Source organism: Mus caroli, unplaced genomic scaffold (assembly GCF_978045245.1).
Source record: "Mus caroli unplaced genomic scaffold, Mus_caroli_1 scaffold_8, whole genome shotgun sequence".
NCBI classification, from domain to species: Eukaryota; Metazoa; Chordata; class Mammalia; order Rodentia; family Muridae; genus Mus; species Mus caroli.
Window position 1 is genome coordinate 35,801,666 of NW_028227263.1, and position 21,075 is coordinate 35,822,740.

At 42.9% G+C, this 21,075-nt stretch overlaps 1 protein-coding gene across 1 annotated transcript in view; it reads right to left on the bottom strand.

The window, feature by feature from the left end:
* Positions 1-20,385, bottom strand: part of Swap70 (switching B cell complex subunit SWAP70) — a 61,565-nt gene extending 41,180 nt beyond the window's left edge. The window contains exon 1 of the mRNA XM_085841402.1: positions 20,206-20,385. Within this exon, the coding sequence (XP_085697528.1) occupies positions 20,206-20,304 (99 nt within the window). The 5' untranslated portion in view covers positions 20,305-20,385. The remainder of the gene's footprint in view (positions 1-20,205) is intronic.
* Positions 20,386-21,075: the final 690 nt, after the last annotated feature.

The following is a 21,075-nucleotide window of genomic DNA, read 5'->3' on the forward strand; positions in this document are numbered from 1 at the left end:
TGTGTACACAAACCACACATACACACACACACACACACACTTTAGGATACGTGGGTGGGGGATCTGGGGATACAGCTCAGTTGGCGGAATACTTTGCTAACATGCACAAGGCCCTCTGTTTGATGTCCATCATGGCATACACTATGCACAGTGGCACAAGCTTATAATCCCAGCACTTAGACAGGACAATCAATTCACGTCATCCACAGCCAACTTCTGAGTTCAAAGCCAGCCTGGGATATCTGAGACTTGAGACCCCACCTTCTCAAAAAAAAAAAAAAAAAAAAAAAAAAGGATAAATAAAGGTGACAAGGTAAATAGAAACATAAAATAAGATGTGAAAATAGCTGATTAAAGCAAAGCTCTGCACTTCTGAACACTTGGAGAAGCAGCTCAGAAGTTAAGAGTACTCACTGCTCTTGTAGACCTGGGTTAGATTCCCAACACCCATGCGGTGGTTCACAATCATCTCTAACTCCAGTTCCTCTCTGGCCTCCTTTGGCACCAAGCACACATATGCTACACAGACATTTATGCAGGTAAGTCATTCACACACAAAATAAAATGAATAAACCTAATAATTTTTTCTTAAATATTTTTAAAAATAAGATTAAATTTTTAAAAATTAAGCAAAGCCCTCAGAAAACGCATGCCTGCTCTATTCCCTGCATCTGAGTTTCACAGATTCTCCACTGAAAGTTCTGCCTTAGGCCCTGAACACCATCCTTCTCATCTTATAAATAGAAAGAAAGTACTAACTCAAAGAGTTTTGAGTTTTCTCGACTAACACTAACACACAGAACTGAGACCAGAACTCGGGTTTCATAATCTCTTGTCTAGCACTGTCTAGTAATAAACTTAGTTTTTCAGTTCTCTGAAAAGAATGCTGTTCCTGGGTATTTCTCCCATAGAACCCCTCCCACACTCAGGAGTTCTTATTTTCCCTAATAAATCTGTCTGCCCTACTTTCAAGAAAAGAAAAAGGAAAGAAAAAGAAAAAGAAAAAGAAAAAGAAAAAGAAAAAGAAAAAGAAAAAGAAAAAGAAAAAGAAAAAGAAAAAGAAAAAGAAAAAGAAAAAAAATGGGCTGTTTGTATGTGGAGATGCATGGTTTGGCCCAACGACCCTGAAGATTGGTGAGAATGTCTAAAGTTCTCTTTGAACGGCTGAACAGCAAGGATGGCTGTTTACCTCCCACTACCATGAGGGCTTTCTTTCTTTCTTTCCTTCCTTCCTTCTTTCCTTTTTCTCCCCTCCCACTCACTCCAGCCCCGCTTTCTCTGGCCCCACTCACTCTGGCCCATAGGTTTGGATTTTTTGTTTGTTTATTTGTTTCTCATTAAGGATGGTTGTGAGCCACCATGTGGTTGCTGGGATTTGAACTCATGACCTTCGGAAGAGCAGTCAGTGCTCTTAACCGCTGAGCCATCTCACCAGTCCCCCCCATGGGAGTTTTCTTAACAACCTTTCCATACTTACTCACGCTATAGTAACAGCGCTGTGGAGGAGACCCGGGTCTCAGGACCCACAATATAAAATGAGGAGATGGGCTCAGTCTAAACTTTGGAAGAAAAAAAACCACAATGATTGTTAACCCAAACTCATTTCAATTCTACAAAAAAAGCTATAATTTAGATCAATGGGTCAGCTTTGTTATTGTTTCTTTTTTTAATTATATAATAAGGCTGAGAAAACACAGTATTCAGAAAGATTAACAAAACAATGCAAAGTAAGTGAAAAACTTTCTAAAGGGATATTATCTCTAAAACTTTCATCAACAATTTTTTAAAGACCTAGACAACATCTCCTTTTTCTTTGATTTAAAAAAGTATAAAGAAATCAAAATTCAGGCTTAGGAAGTTCCTCTGTCAATAAACTGGCTTGCTTCTCAAGACCTGAGCTCCATGGCCAGCCCCATGCAAGTGTCATGGTGCCACTTGTAACCTCAGCACTGGGGGGCAGACATGCAGAAATCCCTCAGGCCGGTTAGCCTACTAGTCAGGCCTAATCTGTGAGCGCTAGAACAATGAGGGACCCTGTCTCAAAAGAGGTAAACAATAAAAAAAAAGAAAAAGAAAAAAGGAAACATTCTGATGTCCAAAATACAAGCTGGTAAAAAAGATTGGAAAATTAGCCCAGTGGTGGCATTCACCTTTAATCCCAGAACTCAGAAGGCAGAGACAGGTGTATCTCTGTGAGTTCCAGGCAGCCTGGTCTACAGAATGAGTTCCAAGACAGCCAGGGATACACAGAGAAACCCTGTCTTGGTAAAAAACAAAAAACAAACAAACAAACAAACAAAAAACGGTGGGGGTTGGGGGAAGTAGCTACTTTTACAGATGAAGATGTTGAATATGAAGATTAGGAGATGTGCCCCAAATCAATCTTGCATGTCAGGAACTGGGATTAGAACCCAAGCTGCTCACTCTGGATTCTTTCCTTGGTGTGCCACCTTCTCTCTGCTGGCAGACTGCCTTGCCTATGAATGGTAACTCCAAAGACATGTGTGCATGTTGTGCCTAGGCTGCAGGGTGGGTAGTGACCCAGATGACTGGGACTAACCCTGTGGTGAAGAACTACTGCAAACCCAGAACCATTCCTCCCAGCACAGGCCTGCGAGGAAACCACGCCCAGAGGCATTAGCCCTTTCTCCACAAGGAAAAGCACAAAAACAGATCAAACAAAAGCAACCAGAAGCAAAAAAGACTACAAGTCCCTAATTTGTAAAAGGATTGCCATGAGCTGTTCCTATTAGAGTCTTTACAAGTTGCTTGGGAAAGCTGAATTTATCCCACTTCAAATACTTGCTCCTCCAAAGCCCATTCTTTTAGCACCCACACGATTGCTAAGCAACTTTGCTCCCAGTCCCCTAGTAGGAAGAATAAATCATTGTTACACAAGAAAATATCCACATCCATGCCAGAAACTCATCTCTCTAAGCCCTTCGTGGCAGCCTGCTGCTGGCCCTGTAGAGAGAGCCTCTGCTCTGAGGCACTGATTCCGTGTGTGAGTGGCTGCTGTGCAGGGCTTGCAGTTATCCTTTTGAGTATTTTCCCCAGTTATCATAAAAACAAAATCACGGATGGTGAGCAACTAAACAGTGTTTTAACACACACACACACAGAGAGAGAGAGAGAGAGAGAGAGAGAGAGAGAGAGAGAGAGAGAGAGAGAACTACTCAAAGTTTACCCTCCTCCCTCCCAAAGATGTAGAGATTCTAAAGAGTTCTTTGAAATTACCCGGAGTCACACACAGCTTCCCTTTACAGGATGTGCGTAATGGGCAAGATTCAGCACTGAGAAAAAGGGGTGGGGATCTCTATTCCAAACACTTGTCTGAGTTGGCACAATTATAGAACTGTAATTCATAATGAGTGATCTTTTTTAAACCATGAAAATCCCTGTCTCATTTATAAAGTTTCAAGCTAATGGCAAGTTACCAGAAATTCCTCCTAACAAAGAGTCAGAATGACCAACTTCCTACCTCAACTATGCCCTGCCTTAAAGGCATTGTCTACTAAAAGTTCTGCCCCCTTTCCACATGGAGTCATGTTCCCTTTCTGCCAACAACCTTTCCCCCTGCTTATCCCTGCTGTGTCTTACCTGATTTTTTTCAATTATCTTCATTCTATTAGCCTCAACACACACACACACACACACACACACACACACACACGCACACACGCAAAAAAAAAAAAAAAAACCTCACCTCAGTTCAAGTACAATCAATCACCATCCTAGACACTTTTACCATTTTACCAGATAAATCTTCAGGTGCTACTTATATTGTCTGAAGGTCACCAACAGCTAACAGATTTAGAAGCCAGTGAAATACCAGAGCTCCACACATAAGTCTTCCCACAAGCCAGCTCAGTTTAGCTGTCCGGCCTTAGCTTTTCCTGTGACACTGCACAAACACTACAAACCCAGCCAAGCAAGTTCACTCACTAGATCTCAGGCAAACGCTGCAGCTCCCCTTTCCTGAGTGAGGTCCACTCACCTCCATTTCTACCTGAGAACTAGCTCTTCCTAAATGCCCAAAGTCTCTTCTCAAGCTGGGTATCCCAAGCCATCTATAACTCTTGCACTACACAGTTTCATAAGCTTTTCTCACACAAGATCAGACAGACATTCTGAGAACAGTGCCAATATTTCACCCTCACTACATACCCACAGTACATGCTGACCAATATCTGCAATGCTTTCAATAACAGCCGAATGAGTTCTTAATAGTAAAACTCTTTTTTTTTTTTTCTTTTTTCTTTTTTGGTTTTTTTCGAGACAGGGTTTCTCTGTGTAGCCCTGGCTGTCCTGGAACTCACTTTGTAGACCAGGCTGGCCTCGAACTCAGAAATCCGCCTGCCTCTGCCTCCCAAGCGCTGGGATTAAAGGCATGTGCCACCATCACCCAGCAACTCTTAATATTTTAATAATGACAATCATTTTAAAGTCCACTCTTTCTGGTTTGGTTTGGTTTGAGTTTGAGTTTGAATTTGAGTCTGGGTCTTGCTGTGCAGACCTTAAACTCATAGCAATCCTGCTGCCTCCACCTCTGGCATTACAGGTGTAAGCCACCTCATTCAGCATTCTATTTCTTTACTTCACAGATAAAAAGACTGAGGCCCAAGACTTGACCTAAGTCACCCAGTCATATGCAACAAAGAAGGGACTAGAATCCAAGTCTCCCAATTGTTCCACAGTTGACCTAGACTAGAAACAAGCCTTCAACCCACCCACCTCCTTCAGCACTGGTCATTCTTCATAAATCTGAGGAAGTATCCACCAACACACCCTGCTTAACGAGGCACAGCACAGCAATTATTCTGTTCCCAGTGCCAGTGGGGTCTCAGATCACTATCTGAGGTCAAGGAAGAAAGCTCAGCATGCAACTGCTTTCTTCTGCATGGCAGAGAACAAGAACGATAGAGCCAAGGGAAAGCATAACCCGGAGGGTGTCTCACTTACTCTAACTAAAAGCATGTCTTGATGCCGTCCACAGGATATGCAACACTGAATTATGAATGTGCCCCTGGATCACACACTAAATGAAAAGCCCTTAATTTTTTGGTAAATTCGTCAACTTCACCAACAATTTACCAGAAAGCACTAGTAAATTTCATCTCGTAAGTTTTAAAATTTCCCTTTCAGAAAAATAGATACCCAAGCAAACAAAAAGCTTAATGCCACAATATCCAAACCACTCTCAGAAATAAAAAATAGAAACAGGAACATATAATAGGAAAATGAGCCATGAACAGGGATAGGAAGCTGATAAAGGAAACTGAAGACTAAAAACATAAGACATTTTGCAAGTTTAGTTCAAGACTGGACAACTGAAGCCTAAAGCTGATTGTTGTGTGTGATTTTTCTGGTATGTCCTACTATCTCTCTACATTTTAAATTTTTTATTATGTTATTTATGTATGTGTTGGGGTGGGGACTAGGCAGAGGGTATGCATGTCACAGCACACATGCAAGTCAAGGATAAGTTGGTTCTCTCTTTCACCATGTGGGTCCCAGAGATCAAGCCGGTTGTCAGGCTTGGCAACACCCCCACTGTGTCATCGTACTGCTCTCTACATTGTATGATGTACTTGTAGGAGGAGAGGCACACATGTACCACGGTGGAAGAATGGAGGTCAGAGGACAGCTTTCAGGAGTAAGTTCTCTCCTTTCCATCATGTGTTTTCCAGAGAGCATTCCAGAGATTGAACTAAAGTCATCAGGGTGGGCAGCAAGTGTCCCCCATCTCCCACTGAGCCATTCACCAGCCCTCATCTGTCTGTATTTAAGTGAATTTTTAAACACAGTTTGTTAGGGTAGCAGCTTTACAAGGAAACTCCACTTAAGGAGTTGTAGCTGAGTGTGGTGTGGCATGCCCCTTTAATCCCAGCACTCAGTCGGCAGAGGCAGATGTCTGAGTTCCAGGCTATCCAGGGCAACCTGGTGAGACCCTGACTCATAAAGAAGCCCTAAACTATATATATTGCATGAAGATCATCCTCTGAATTGCTTCTTGTTTTGTTGTTTGTTGTTTTTGGAGGGGTTGTTGTTGCTGTTCTTATTCTTGTTGGGTTTTTGGATGGTTGCTTTGGTTTTTGTTTTGTTTGTGAGACAAGGTCTTTTAAAGCCCAGGCTTGCCAAGGATGAGTGTGAACTCTAGATCCTTCTACCTCTACCACCAAACACTGTGATTACAGGAATGTGCCAGCCACCTTGCCCAGCCACGGTTCCTATTTCTGTGATTTCATGTCTTGTAGTATATTACAAAGATTAACTTCTACCCTATTCTTCACTTGAAAAATTGAATCAGTAAACAAATAAAAGATAGGAGAAGACACCTAACCTTACTAATGTAGACTAAAATAAGCTTCCTTTTTGCTGAATAGCACAGATACTTAAGCAGCTACCATAGTATCTACTGCTTACAGACTCAGTCAATGCCCAGTGCTGGAGAAAGCAGAGCCACTCTCCTGACTCCAGCATGACTGACAGGTGGGAATAGATGATCATTTGTGTAAGCAGAGACAACAGGGAAGTGACCTATGCATTGTAGCATGTTTGGCAATGTGTTTGAAGGAAAACAAAAACATCTAAAAATCCTATGCATGAAAAACAGTAAAATAAAACTTAACACATCAACACTATGGATCAGTTCACCAGTGTTATAAAGAATGACATAGGTTTAATATTGAAGGATATAATCCCAACACAACGCTATAAAGGGAGATCACAAAAGCACATGAAACATGATCCTGCTTACATCAAAGCATATATGTTTGTCCCAAATTACACATCACACACGTACACACACCCCTGCATATCGGCACACACATTATGTATTCAAAGATAGGAGTATTAGGAAAGATAATCACTGAAGCCTGTCGAGCAGTGTACACCTGTAATTCTGGCACTGAGGAGGCTGAGGCAGGAGGACTGCCAAGAGTTTAAGATCAGTCTTGATCCCATAATGAGCTCCAGGTGAAAGAGTGACTTCCTGTCTCAAAAAAGGAATCATCGGTGAAAGCAAAATTCCAGTAAGCTTCTAGTCTGTGACTTGAACCCCTGTGCACACTCCTTGTGCACAGGGTCTTTTATCCATGTGTGCAAACCTACCCCCCACAAACAAACAATAAAGTACCTCATGAGAGACGTAGCCAACACACATTGCTAAGTCAAGAACACTTGACATTTTTCCAGGTTTTTTTCTTTTCTTCTCCACCATTCTTACATGTATGTGCGCCTTTCATTTCACTATAGTTCCAGAAAGAACTTCAACTGCAGTCTCTCCTTCAGATAACTTGCAGGGCTATTAGTTATTGACAGTGCTAGAGCCAGGCAAGCACAACTCATCAGGCTTGAGATCTAGTGTGGCAGCCTCACTCCTTACACAAGTACAGCACCTGCCTGGTATGCATGATGCCCTGGGTTGAACCCCACATGGGGATGGGAGAGACCTCAAATACAGACTTCTAATGAAAGGGAGGGGTCTATAGTAGGAAAGAGTTGTGAGGTAGCCCAAATTATTACCCTGTTCTCCAGGGAAAAAATCTAAAGCCATAGTGTATAGTCAACTAATAACCAAGATCTCGAGTCTGAGGTTTACCTCTGCTGTTTTCTCTTCTGGCCTCCTGCCTCCATGTGTTGCCTACAATATGATTTCTGTCCCTAACAGTCTCCCAGCTAATCTGTGCAGAGACAATTCCAATATCTCCCCAAAAAATGCATGAAACTGCAAACAGTCCCAGATCCCAAATATACATGTTTTCTTCATGTATCAGTGATAAAATTCAATTTACGAATTAAGCCCAGCAAAAGATTAACAATAACTTTGATGATGATGATGATGATAAATAAACAACTAGAGCAACACACTATAATAACTTATTTGAAACTTGTGAACTGGGGCTGGAGAGATGCTCAGTGGCTAAGAGCACTGACTGCTCTTTCAGAGGTCCTGAGTTCAATTCCCAGCAACCACATGGTGACTCACAACCATCTGTAACAGGATCTGAAGCCCTCTTCTGGTGTGTCTGAAGACAGTGACAGTGTACTCACATATGTAAAATAAATGAATCTTTTTTTTCTTGGTTTTTCAAAACAGGGTTGCTCTGTATAGCCTGGCTGTCCTGGAACTCACTCTGTTAAGACCAGGCTGGCCTCAAACTCAGAAATCTGCCTGCCTCGCCTCCAGAGTGCTGGGATTAAAGGCGTGTGCCACCACCACCTAGCGTAAATAAATCTTTTTTTTTTTTTTTTTTTTTTGGTTTTTCGAGACAGGGTTTCTCTCTGTGTAGCCCTGGCTGTCCTGGCACTCACTTTGTAGACCAGGTTGGCCTCGAACTCAGAAATCCGCCTGCCTCTGCCTCCCGAGTGCTGGGATCAAAGGCGTGCGCCACCACGCCCGGCTGCGTAAATAAATCTTAAAAAAAAAAAAAAAGGTCCTGGAGAAAATATGAACCTTAAAAAAAAAATACTTGTGAACTGTTTATTTCTGGATTTTTCCACTTGATATTTTGGGCTCACAAGTAACTGAAGCAGTAGAAAGTAAAAAACAAGGATAAGGGACAGGAAAAGGAGAAGTACCCTACATCTTTTTTCAATTTTTTTTTTTTTTTTTTTTTTTGGTTTTTCGAGACAGGGTTTCTCTGTGTAGCCCTGGCTGTCCTGGCACTCACTTTGTAGACCAGGCTGGCCTCGAACTCAGAAATCCGCCTGCCTCTGCCTCCCGAGTGCTGGGATTAAAGGCGTGCGCCACCACGCCCGGCAGTACCCTACATCTTAATCTTCCCATTTAACAGAAAAATATAGAAGTAGAGGGGTAAGGAGATGGCTCCCTGGCTAAGACCGTTGAAACTTCACCACCTTGGTTCCATCCCAGAACCCACACAGCAGAAGAGTCACCTCGTGCAAGCTGTGCCCCGACCTCCACAGACAAGACATGCCAATACATGCGCATACTCTCTCTATTGACAAAGTAAATAAATGAAGATGCAACTAACAGAAAATTCCCAAAGCTGCCCAAGTAAAGGACCTCAGAATTTTAATCCAGTGCAATCTACCCAAGTCTGTATAAAACAGTTCTTAGTCTGTCACCGAGATGTCTCTCAACCCGTGTAACAGCTACCTCACTGAGCATGCCTCATCCTATGGTCGGGAAGAACTGCTGGGGCTGTACTCCCTGAGGGCAGGCTGTAGCTTTCCTTCCACAATTCAGTGAAATGTAATACCTTCTTCCAATGCTGTCTCTACAATCAATGAGAACTCTTTTGGTTTTGCCGGTGGTGGTGTTTTGGTTTTTTGCTTGGGGGTTGGGGGGTAGGAGTTCTGGAACCAAGAGCCTTCTGTATACCAGACAAGTACTCTACCACTAGGTCATACATGCCCTGGCTCCAGAATAGCTTTTTTTACTATCTAGTGTCATTTCTGGCTGGCCCACCGTGCACACATTTATTAGTCTTCTAATTCAAAGCAAATGTAACAAAGCTAATTATTCCTAAAGAGACAACAGACACTGAAGGCTAGAAATGTTCCATCTTTCTTCTTCCTGTAAGAAAGTTAGCATATATGGAGTTCCTAACCAGTGCTTTTCCTCTCAATTGCTGAGAGCTGCAGTGTCAAGTAGACTTGGAGCACAGAAAGGACTGTGAATAAGTGACAGAACTCGGAGTGAGGGCATCCTGGGAGTCCGTGAGTTTTAGGCCAGGCTGGGCATAACAGTGAGAACCCCATTTCAGGAGGAAAAGTCAGGCATAATGGCTCACTACTATAATCCCAGTACTGGGAGGCTGAGGAAAGAGGGTCGCCTTGAGTTTGTGCCAGTGTAGGGTACACAGTAAGTAAGTTCCAGGCCACAGTGGACTTTGTCCAAAGAGACTTTGTCTCAAAAAAGAAAAGAGTGGGATGAGAAGAACTAAAGGATGCTGAGACACAGGCTGCGTTACTGTTGTGAGGAGACATGAGAGAACTCGGCTGTTCTGATCTACTACTCTACTCGCCACTCACAGAAGGAAGGTTCTGAACACCCCTCAGCAGGACAGGAATGGGAAACACCTATCCAGAGGAAGGAAGCTTAGAAAGCAGGTAACTCTACTTCATTACTGCATCCCTGTGAAACTGTGGTGAGACCCAAAAGACACAGGAAGTGAGGCTCATGAAAGTTGTAAACTCGGAGGTTTTTGTGTTGTTGTGGAACTCTGTAGACTAGGTTGGCCTTGAACTCACAGAGATCCACCTGCCTCTGCCTCCAAAGTGCTAAGATTAAAGGCCTGTGTCACCACTGCCTTGTAAACTCTCAAGTTTTTTTTTTTGTTTTTTTGTTTTTTGGTTTTTCGAGACAGGGTTTCTCTTTATAGCTCTGGCTGTCCTGGAGCTCACTTTGTAGACCAGGCTGGCCTCGAACTCAGAAATCCGCCTGCCTCTGCCTCCCGAGTGCTGGGATTAAAGGCGTGCGCCACCACGCCCAGCTCAAACTCTCAAGTTTTAAGACCGGAAATGCCAGGTTAAAGTGGACAGACAAAACCAAAAATGGTGCCCTGAGATTCAAGTATTATCTTCAATAAGACAAGAGTTTACATTTTTTAAATTTTATTTATTTTTGGTCTACAGATCAAATTCCAGGAGAGCCAGGACTACAAAGAGAACTCCTGTCTCAAAACAAAACAAAAATAAAAACAAACAAAAAAGATGTATTGTATTGCATCAGGGTCTTACACGTATGTATATATGTACACCATGTACGTACCTGGTGCCCATAGAGGCAAAAGAAAGCATCAGAGCCTCCCTAGTTAGCCCCGCCCACTTGTATATTTTTAAGCACCAAATTTCCAAGTTATCACACTGAAAGTTTTCTAGCAAAGCATGAAAAACAGAAATAATTCATAACTCACTCCTATCACTTTAAGATTTGGAAATATCTGATGTTCTTTTTATTTAGAAAGCTATCTTTATTCTTGTGTTTTGGTAAAATATTAAAACTATTTTCAGAGACTTATCGTCTCACTGTGTAATCCAAACCAGGCTTTCTCATTCTCAGGCCTGTCTCAAGCCTGTGGAGTCCTGCGATTACAGGCAGGGGCCACCACCTTTTAGTAGGCTCACTCACAATTCCAATCCCCCAACTTTGCTTCTGAAAATGAGAATTTTTGGTTTCCCACTATAGCTTTTACCTTAGTGGTTAGCAGAAATAGCCAGTAGGGTTAGAGATTCAGTACTATTCACAGCAAGAACATGAGAATTAACCACGGCTTTGTGTGCTGGGCGTCACAAAGGCCTTTACAGCTATTTCCTTCCTTTAAGTTTTCAACTGATTACTCTTGCCTGGCTCAATTACTCTAAAATCCATGTTAAAATTTCTGAAGCTAGATGCCTATTTGGAAACAAAACACAAAGTATTATTCAAAAGATATGCAAACCAGTACCAAGGTGAAGAATAAAAAAAAAAAAAAAAACAATTGATTCAAAACTTCTTCAAGCCTAATGGTTCAGTCCTGTAATCTGACCTCTTGGGAGGCTAACAGATGCATTGCTGTGAATTTGAGGCCAACCTGGGCTACAGGATGAAAGCCTATTGGGGGAGAATATGAATGAATATCTATCATTGAGAAAATAAGATGCAAACTACCCATATTGTCCCTCTAAACGTGATCTGTATTTAAATCTTCACTATACTTGTAAGCTCTTCAACTTCAAAAACATACCAAAAAAAAAAAAAAAAAGTGTTTCTAAAAACAACAGGATCAGAACAGGGCCAGTACACTTATTTTAAGACATTCACAGCACTAACGTGTAATTCACACTGAAGCCATAATTGTAAACTAAACTTTATAATAGAGGTTGCAAAAATATCACCAGAGTTATATTTAAGAGAGAAACCCTCACTATATAACAGTAAGAGTATTAAATTAAGGCACATTGTGAACTCTGGAAGGAGAATAAAGGCAGAGATCTAGTGTGGGCTGGGAGAGACTTCATGCCATAAATGCCCTTTTTTTTAAGTCTTATGAATTTTATAGCATGTGTATATATGATCTATGACAGTTCCTCTTAAATAGTTAAGTAATTGCCTTTATTATTGTGTTGGCATTATATATAATTCTTAGCAAAAACAACCAGTGAAATGCTAAATAATATGATTCATAGTTTTTTTTTTTTTTTTTTTTTTTTTGGTTTTTCAAGACAGGGTTTCTCTGTATAGCTCTGGCTGTCCTGGAACTCACTTTGTAGACCAGGCTGGCCTCGAACTCAGAAATCCGCCTGCCTCTGCCTCCCGAGTGCTGGGATTAAAGGTGTGCGCCACCACGCCCGGCTGATTCATAGTTTTTAAATAACCACAGAATAAAGAACAATCAGAGGCTAATAAAATGGCATTTGCTGCCAATCCTGACCACCTGAGTTTGATCCCTGGGACCCACATCTAGAAGGAAAGAGCCAAGTCTCCCAAGTTGTCCTCTGACCTGTGTGTGCACAGTGTGACATGCTCACACCTCACCTAAATGGACAAATAAAACATAATAGAAGAAGAATCATTTCCTCCATTTCAAAGAATACACCCAAACTTATTTCCATTATGACTTGTGCAAACTTATACCATGACCTAAAAGTAAAGTCTATTTCAAGTGACAGATCGCTAAGGTCTCCTAAACTATACAATCTACATGCAACTGTCTCTCATTTAAAAATAATAATAAGGGTACTGGAAGGCAGAGGCAGGTGAGCTACAGGCCAGCCAAAGCTACATACTGAGACCCTGTCTCAAAAAACTAACACATGACCCACCCCACCCCCAACACTCAAAAGGCAGGCAGAACACTGAGTTGAAGGCCAGCCTGCTCTACAGAGTGAGTCCCAGGATGGCCAAAAACACACAGAGAAACCCTGTCTCAAAAACAAAACGAGAACAAACAAAAACCATGAAATGAATAGAAATAATAATGAAAGCTGGGCATGGTGATAGGTGCTCATAGTCCTAGGGCCGGGGATGCTGAGACAAACGACCCCCGAGCTCCAGCCAGCCTATCCTGGGGAGCCCCAGAGCAGCACGAGATTGGGTCTCAAAAAACAATCAAAAATCACACCGAGCGGTGGTGGCGGTGGCACACGCCTTTAATCCCAGCACTTGGGAGGCAGAGGCAGACAGATTTCTGAGTTTGAGGCCAGCCTGGTCTACAGAATGATTTCCAGGACTATACAAAGCCAGGGCTATACAAAGAAACCCTGTCTCGAAAAAACAAAACAAAACAAACAAACAAACAAACCAATGTAGATCTTACTTAAAGAATAAAAGCCAAGGTTGTCCTCTGGCTTCTACATGAAAGCACACATGTGACCTGCATGTATTCACATTCACACACACACATGCTCGCTCACTCTTGCTCGCTCGCTCTCTCTCTCTCTCTCTCTCTGTCGCACACATACATAATATATACATACATACATTCATACATACATACAAGAGTCTAAAAAGTTGGCTCAGAGAGTAAAAAGGATTTGCTGTAAAACTATGAGAACCAAAGTTCAGATTCCCAGAACCCAAATGAGAGCCTGATGCAGCAACTTGTGCACTGTATCCCAGCACCCCTACCAGGAGATGGAATGTAGCTGGTCTTTGCTGCTCTGTGGGTTCTTCTTTTTCCCACCCTTTATCCTCCCAGTTGCACCCCCATCACTAAATAGGAGAGAAAGAAGGATGGATGGATAGATGGATGGATGGATGGATGGATGGATGGATGGATGGATGGATGGGAGTAAGGGAAGAATGGAAGGAAGGTGAGGGAAAGAGGGAATAAAGGAAGGAAAGAGCAATACAGACAGACAGATATCTTGAATCTAATTTCTTTCTTGCTTCTTCTTTGACCACAGCTACTAACAAACCACAACCAACCTCCCTAAACAACCAACAACCCACTTCACCTCTCAGGGCCCTAGCATCTATGTACCCTCTGAAAACTTCCCAGAATTCTAAATGCCACGTCACCACAGAAAGTATCTGCAGCTGGCAAAACCATGCTTCTCCTGGAGCGTGAGGCAAACCAAAGGAAGACGCTGTGGGCGGTCCGGAGCAGCCCCATATCTCTGTATCTGGGACTAAAATGAAAGCATATTATAATATTTCCTTATTTTTTAGAGAAACCAATATTCCAGAATTCTCAAAAATGTCACAATGGAAGGCAGAGAAGGACTGCAGGATATGTACAGGTCAACTAGTTTGGTTTTGGCCACAATGAATGAGCAAAGACTGTTTCCAACAAGGTGGAAGGCTAAGACTGACTCCGGAGGTTGTCCTCTGTCTCTGTGGGGCACACACACAAATAAGAACAAATATCCAAAACCAAGCCAAACCAGGGGAAAACATTATTTTATGTATATAAAAACTTCAACCATATTTATTCAGTTTCCTATGAATAGCCCTTTCCTACAAAAGGGGCCAGGGTCTCTTCATGGTTGACAGTCTTTTAATAACTATCAGAAAACACAAGAGAATTGCATCCAAGATGAATGATGTAATCGATTTGTTCTAAGGAATATTCTTGAAAACAAGTTTGAAAGCTTCTTTCCTGTTAGTCTAATGGTATCTACTCCCGCTGATGAACACATCTCTACCCAATTAGAAAAGGCTGAACTTGGCAGCCAGGAGCGGTGCTGCTTTCCTGTAATCCCAGCATTTGGGATGAAGAGGCAGCAGGATCAGGTCAAGGGTAACCTTGGCTACAAGAGTCCTTATCAATCAATCAATCAATCAATCAATAAATAAATAAATAAATAAATAAAATGGAGGTGAGAAGTGGGCTAGAGAGATGTCTCTGTGGTTAAGATTGAAACTGCTCTTGCAGAGAACCCAAGTTCAGTTCCCAGCAGTCACATTAGGCGGCTTGGAACCATGTGTAACTCCAGCACTGTGGGATCTGATGTCTCTTGTCTCTATGGATACCTAAACTCCTGTGCACATACCTACTCTCAGACACACACACACACCACAGACCTAAAAATCTTCTTTAAATTATTATAATTTTAAGGTTTTTAATTTTATGTATGTGAACGTTTTGCCTATGTATATACAGCAAGTGCCTGTCTAGACATCAAAACCCCTGAAACTAGAGTTGAAAATGTCTGTGAGCCACCCTGTGGGTGCCGGGATCCACCTCTGGTCCTGTGCAAGAACGAGTGTAGTTGGGTGCAGTGATGCAACCTTTAACCCAGCTCTTGAGAGGCAAAGGCAGGCGGATCTCTTTGAGTCTGAGGACGGTGTAGTCTACACAGTGAGTCCCAGGATAACCAGAGCCACACAGTGAGACCCTTAGGGGTTCGGGAGTTGGGGGACGGGAGGAGAGACCAGAACAAGAGCACCAAGTGCTCTTCCTAAACTATTTCTACAGCAACATGATTAAATTTTTTTAAAAGGAACTGAACATAATCTCTTACGTGTCTCTGTATTTTCTAACCTATGAAACAGTAATACCAAATCAATATTTAATAAAATAATGAGTTGCCTTTTAACAATACATTAGAAATTGGACTAAAAAAGCTGATGGTTTCTACAGTGGGCAGAAATGGTTCCCTTCTTTGTGAGGAGGAGGGAACTTTTTGAAAACTTCCAGGAAAAAAAAAAAATCAGTGACCTGCTGTGACCTTATACCCACTTGCTCTAACAAGGAAGCATCTCTGTGTCTATGCTGAACTGCTCCTATCCTAACTTTGTAAGTCACACACACAGGGCTTTTACAATGTGTTCCATATTTCAGTATTTACTTGCTTGTTTTCACATGCAGATAGATGTGTGTGCCTGGATGCACATATGTGTACTGTGAGTAAGCAGGAAGCCCTGAGGTCAGAAGAGAGTACTGGATCCCTAGCGCTGGAACTGCAAATGGTTGTGCGTAGCAGTACCTGCTCTTTGAGTGCCCTTTGACTGGTGAGCACATACTGATCTTGCAAAGGACCAGAGTTTGGTTCCCAGCACCCACCCACAACTACCTGTCACTCCAATTTCAAGGGGATTTGATGTCTCTGGCCTCCTTAGGCATGTGCAGTCATGTGCACCTACCTACAAAGACATAAACACACACATAATTTAAAAATAATAAAAATAAATCTTTTAACACTAAAATTTTTAATTACAAAGTAGACAAGCAAAACAGCTCAGTGGGAAGTCTTTTGCACCTAGCCTGACCTGAGTTCAATCTCCTGAGTCCACAGGGTAAAAGGAGGGAACTGACTCATTTTCACATGCATGTCACAGCACACACATGCTCATGATTGTGCACACACAGAAGTATACACTATAAAGAAAATAATTAATGGATATAAACAAATAAAAAGATAAACAGAAAGATTGAGGCTATTCTGGTCTACAGAGTGAATTCCAGGACAGTCAGGGCTACACAAAGAAACCTTCTTTCAGGAGAAAAAAAAAAAAAAAGATAAACAAAACATGGTTTCCACCTACAGTCTGAGTATCTGACAAGGAGAGACAGGAAGATGGCTGTAAGTTTAAAGTCTGCCTGATCTACTACACAGCAAGTTCTAGCCCATTCAGAGATATACAGAAAGATTCTGTCTGAAAAATAAAATATATACATTGTAAATGGAAGTATAGCTCAGTGATAAAGAGCTTGCTTAGAATGTAGTAAGCCCTGGGCTCAATTTCCAGTACTACAAAAGTAGGAAAGGCCGGGCGTGGTGGCGCACGCCTTTAATCCCAGCACTCGGGAGGCAGAGGCAGGCGGATTTCCGAGTTCGAGGCCAGCCTGGTCTACAAAGTGAGCTCCAGGACAGCCAGGGCTATACAGAGAAACCCTGTCTCAAAAAAAAAAAAAAAAAAAAGTAGGAGCCGTGTGTGTCTGTGTGTCTGTGTGTGTGTGTGTGTGTGTGTGGTGTGTGTGTGTGTGTGTGTGAAGTGTTTGGGGGCCTGAATTCAATCCCTAGCTCCTATGTGAAAATACCCAACATGGTGGTATGTGCTTATAATTTGAGCACTGGGAAGGTGAAGACAGGAGTATTTCCTGGGGCTCAGCAGCCAACCAGTCTAGTCTAGTCTATTGTAGTCTAATTTGTAAACTTAAGCCAGTGAAAGACCTTGTCTAAGGGAGGGAGGTACATGGCTTTCCTAAGGATGGCACCTGAGGCGTTTCTGTCTTCCATAACTACCATGAACCCATGTGCACCCACACACAAGAACACATGCATACACAGATACATACACTTTTTTATTTTTTCAGTAAAACGAGGGCTAGTGGTATAGCTTAGGGTAGAGTGTTCGCCTAGTATGCTGGGTCCCATCGCCAATACAGAGAAGAAAAAAATCCTAACAGCCTACAACTACTAACCTTTTATTAAATTAAATATAGTACCTTATACACAAATCAATACATGAGTTCCAAAACACACCTTTCCCCCAATGAAATGGAGTTAGACACCAAGAAAAAAAATTTAAGTTAAAATATTTTCAGTTCCAAAAACACTGGCAGGAGGCAGAGGCAGGCGGATTTCTGAGTTTGAGGCCAGCCTGGTCTACAAAGTGAGTTCCAGGACAGCCAGGGCTATACAGAGAAACCCTGTCTCGGGGGAAAAAAAAAAAAAAAAACACTGGCAAGATGTATACATTAATCCAAACTCTCTTATGTTGTCCCAGGAGAGATCAAATACAACTTCACAGATGTGCTACCAACATGTGGTTTTAAACTATGAACTAAGAGTTTATACTTCCAGCCTAGCTGTCAAAAATCCCCTAAGGGACCAGCAAGATGGCTCGGTGGCTAAAAGGTGCTTGCTGCCAAGCCAGATGACTTGAGTTTGACCCTAGGAATCCACACAAATGGAAGGACAAAACTGACTCCTGAAAGTGATCTTCTGATCTCCATATCCGCACTGCGACAGGACAACCACAGAAATGATCTGCACATATAGACACACACAAAGACATTAAAGAAATCTAAGTTCTCTAGGACCAGAAGAGGTTTCATTGAAAGAAAGAAAGAAAGAAAGAAAGAAAGAAAGAAAGAAAGAAAGAAAGAAAGAAGGAAGGAAGGAAGGAAGGAAGTCCCCTAGGTTCTTTTCCTCAAATTTTTATTGGAGTGCAATGAAAGTAATAGAATGTTAAGTCATCAACTGGAAAGGGGAGGGCAGATTAAAAAACACTGGCTGTGTTTGTGAAAATCTTGCCAGGCATGGTGTCACACCCTTTAATCCCAGATCTAGGGAGGCAAAAGCAAGTGTATCTCTGTGAGTTCCAGGCCAGCCTGGTCTATATAGTGAGTTCCAAGACAGCCAGGGCTATGTAGAGAGATCCTGTCTCAAAACAGATAGATGGATAGATAGATAGACAGACAGACAGACAGATAGATAGACAGACAGACAGAGAAAATCTTGGTTCTAAACTAGCTACTGCTTACAATGTAACTTGGGACAAATCACATCTCTGAAGCTTCAATTTCCATATCAACAAAATGGAGAGATACCCTGAACTATCTGGAGGAAAGAGGAGCTATTTTCTAAAGTTCTTTAAAAGTTAGGGTTGAAGGAATGAGGATGATGATATTTTCAATGTATGTAGAGTAATAAGCATGATAATTACAACATAACACAGGAAGAGTAATGGATCTTCCATGGCATAAGATTTCTACATTCCCCTTTAAGTGGCAAAATGGTCATTCTAAGTACACAGAGAGAGAGAGAGAGAGAGAGAGAGAGAGAGAGAAAACAGAAGCCAATCATAATAAAATGGCAACCCTAAATCTATCAATATCAATCATTACATTGTACATACATGGCCTAAATACTCTGATACCTCAGAATGGTTAAAAGAAAACCTGGCTACACTCTATCTAAAAATTATAATAGGTAAAAGTAAAAACAAAGTTCCTACAGCTCTATTCAGAATCACGACGAATAAACTAGAAATAACACATCTTCAAGAGTGAATGGATAACTATGGCACACCTATAAGATGTACTAGCCTAGCAATAACAATACACACACTATAGGTTAACTTCTAAGGCATTCATCTGAGTAAAGGAAGCCGGTTTCAGAAGATCCAGTTCCTATCACACTTGAAAAAGGAAGACTAGAACAGATCAGTGGTTACCACCTGTTGGAGAGGGGGCAGTATGACAAAGCTTTGTGGGACAGAACTGATGAAATCCTAGTTAGTGATAGTGACTTCCTACATGTGCTAAAACTCATTGAACTGTACACCAGAAAAACCTATTATTAGCTTTTTAAAATATTTTTTTTTAATTATGAGCGTGCATGTGAAAATGTGTGTGCTGCTGCCCAGAGACTCGAGAGGCAGCCCCTGGAGCTGGAACTATAGGCTACCCCTATAGCTATGTGAGTTACCCCACGTGGGTGCTGGGAACAGAATTCTGGACCTCTGGAAGAGCAGTCGCCCCTAACCACGGAGCATCCATCTCTCCAAGACCCCGTATATTACTTTTTTTAAAGTAAAAGTATGTGGCTAATTTCCATCGGTCCTTCCAGACTATGATTTAATGAATATGATCAAAAGGAAAACAAGTGAGCCCGCCAGATCCTGCTGGCAATAAAAGTCACCACTGAAAAGAACTTCCTCATTTACTACACAAAATATACAAAGCAAACCCAAACTTCGGAATTTTTTTTTTCTTAGAAGAGGCTAAGAAAACCCAGTCATTCAGATCCAAAATGTGTATATTTAAAAATGCCTGTTGAATGGCTCCTCTTGTCTGTTTCTATATTTCAGGCTTTTCAAGACGCTGCCAATTTCTCCTGGCTGGGTGCCACTTTGAGGTTTACTCGACTTACAAGTATCCCTTTATGCGTACCTCAGACTCTGGAGTCTTTAGGCAGCCCTGAGGAGGACTCTGCAAAAGCAATGGCCTTTGCAGGGAGCCGGTAAGACCCAGGGCCGCTCGGCAGACGCGCGCTCTCACTGGCCCCGAGGTCTGCGGACGCCGGGGCGAGGAGGCTCTGCTCAGCGTCCGGGAGGCGAGCCTGAGGCTCCCGGGCCCCCATACAGCCCGTCGCGGGGGGACGCTCTGCGGGTCCCGCGGCGCCTCTTGGAGCGCACCTCGGCCGTCGCGGGAACCACAGGAGCGCGTCCGCCCCCGCGCACCGCCCCGAGGCCTGAGGAAGAGTGAGGACCGCCGCCCCGCCACATTCCCAAGCAGCCCTCCCTGCGGACACCGCCGCGGGTCCCGTGCCCTACAGGAAGAGCGCCGGCAGGGGGCTCACCTTGAGTTGCGACTTGGAGACCTTGCCGCTGCGGTCCAGGTCGAGCGCGGTGAAGGCGTGCCAGATGGCTTTGAGCAGTTCGTCTTTCAAGCCCCCCATGGCCGCGGCCGTTCTGCCCCAACAGACCTGGTCAGCCCACTCGGCAACTCAGCGCCTCTGCCTCCTGCAGGATCCCCACAGACGACGCGGCCCGCCGCGCGGTCACCTGACCGCTTCAGGCCCCGCCCTCCAAAGGGACACGCCCCTCTGGTCCCGCCCCTCCGTCTTACCAACCAGCCCCTGGGATACCCTCTGCCCACTACGGGAATGTAAACAACACGCAAAGTCCTTGTAGTGGGTTTCCACACCAACTCGGGCCATTTTCAAAGCTCGCATGTGCTCCCAAAGGAATGTCCACCAGCCCGAGGAACACTCAAGACTGGAGTGATCAGCCACTGCGGCTTTTGCAGGAGTCTCACAGTTATTAAAGGAGTCTTGGTTCAGTCCTGGGATGGAGTCACGGTCTTAAGAGGCCAGACAAGACCCCGAAAAATGTCCAGGCAGAGTCTGGAATGCTCAGTCCCAAATCAGGAAGGATGAAGAAGGAGAAAGAAACAAAAATAGAAATCTAAGAGAGTTGCTTCGTGCACTTTGCAAATATGCATTGATGGCCCTCTGTAGTGGCCTCTAGGGGCAGAGCAACAAGTTTTAAGAAGAGTTAAGAAGTCAATGATAGGCTGATAAAGGCTCCATAGATAAAGGCTCTTGATGCCAAACCTAACGACTTTGAGTTCTGTCTCCTAAACCCACATAGGGGAATGAGAATCGCAAGTCGTCTCCTGACTTCCACCGCATGCCCACACACCTACACTAAATAAATAAATGAGTAAA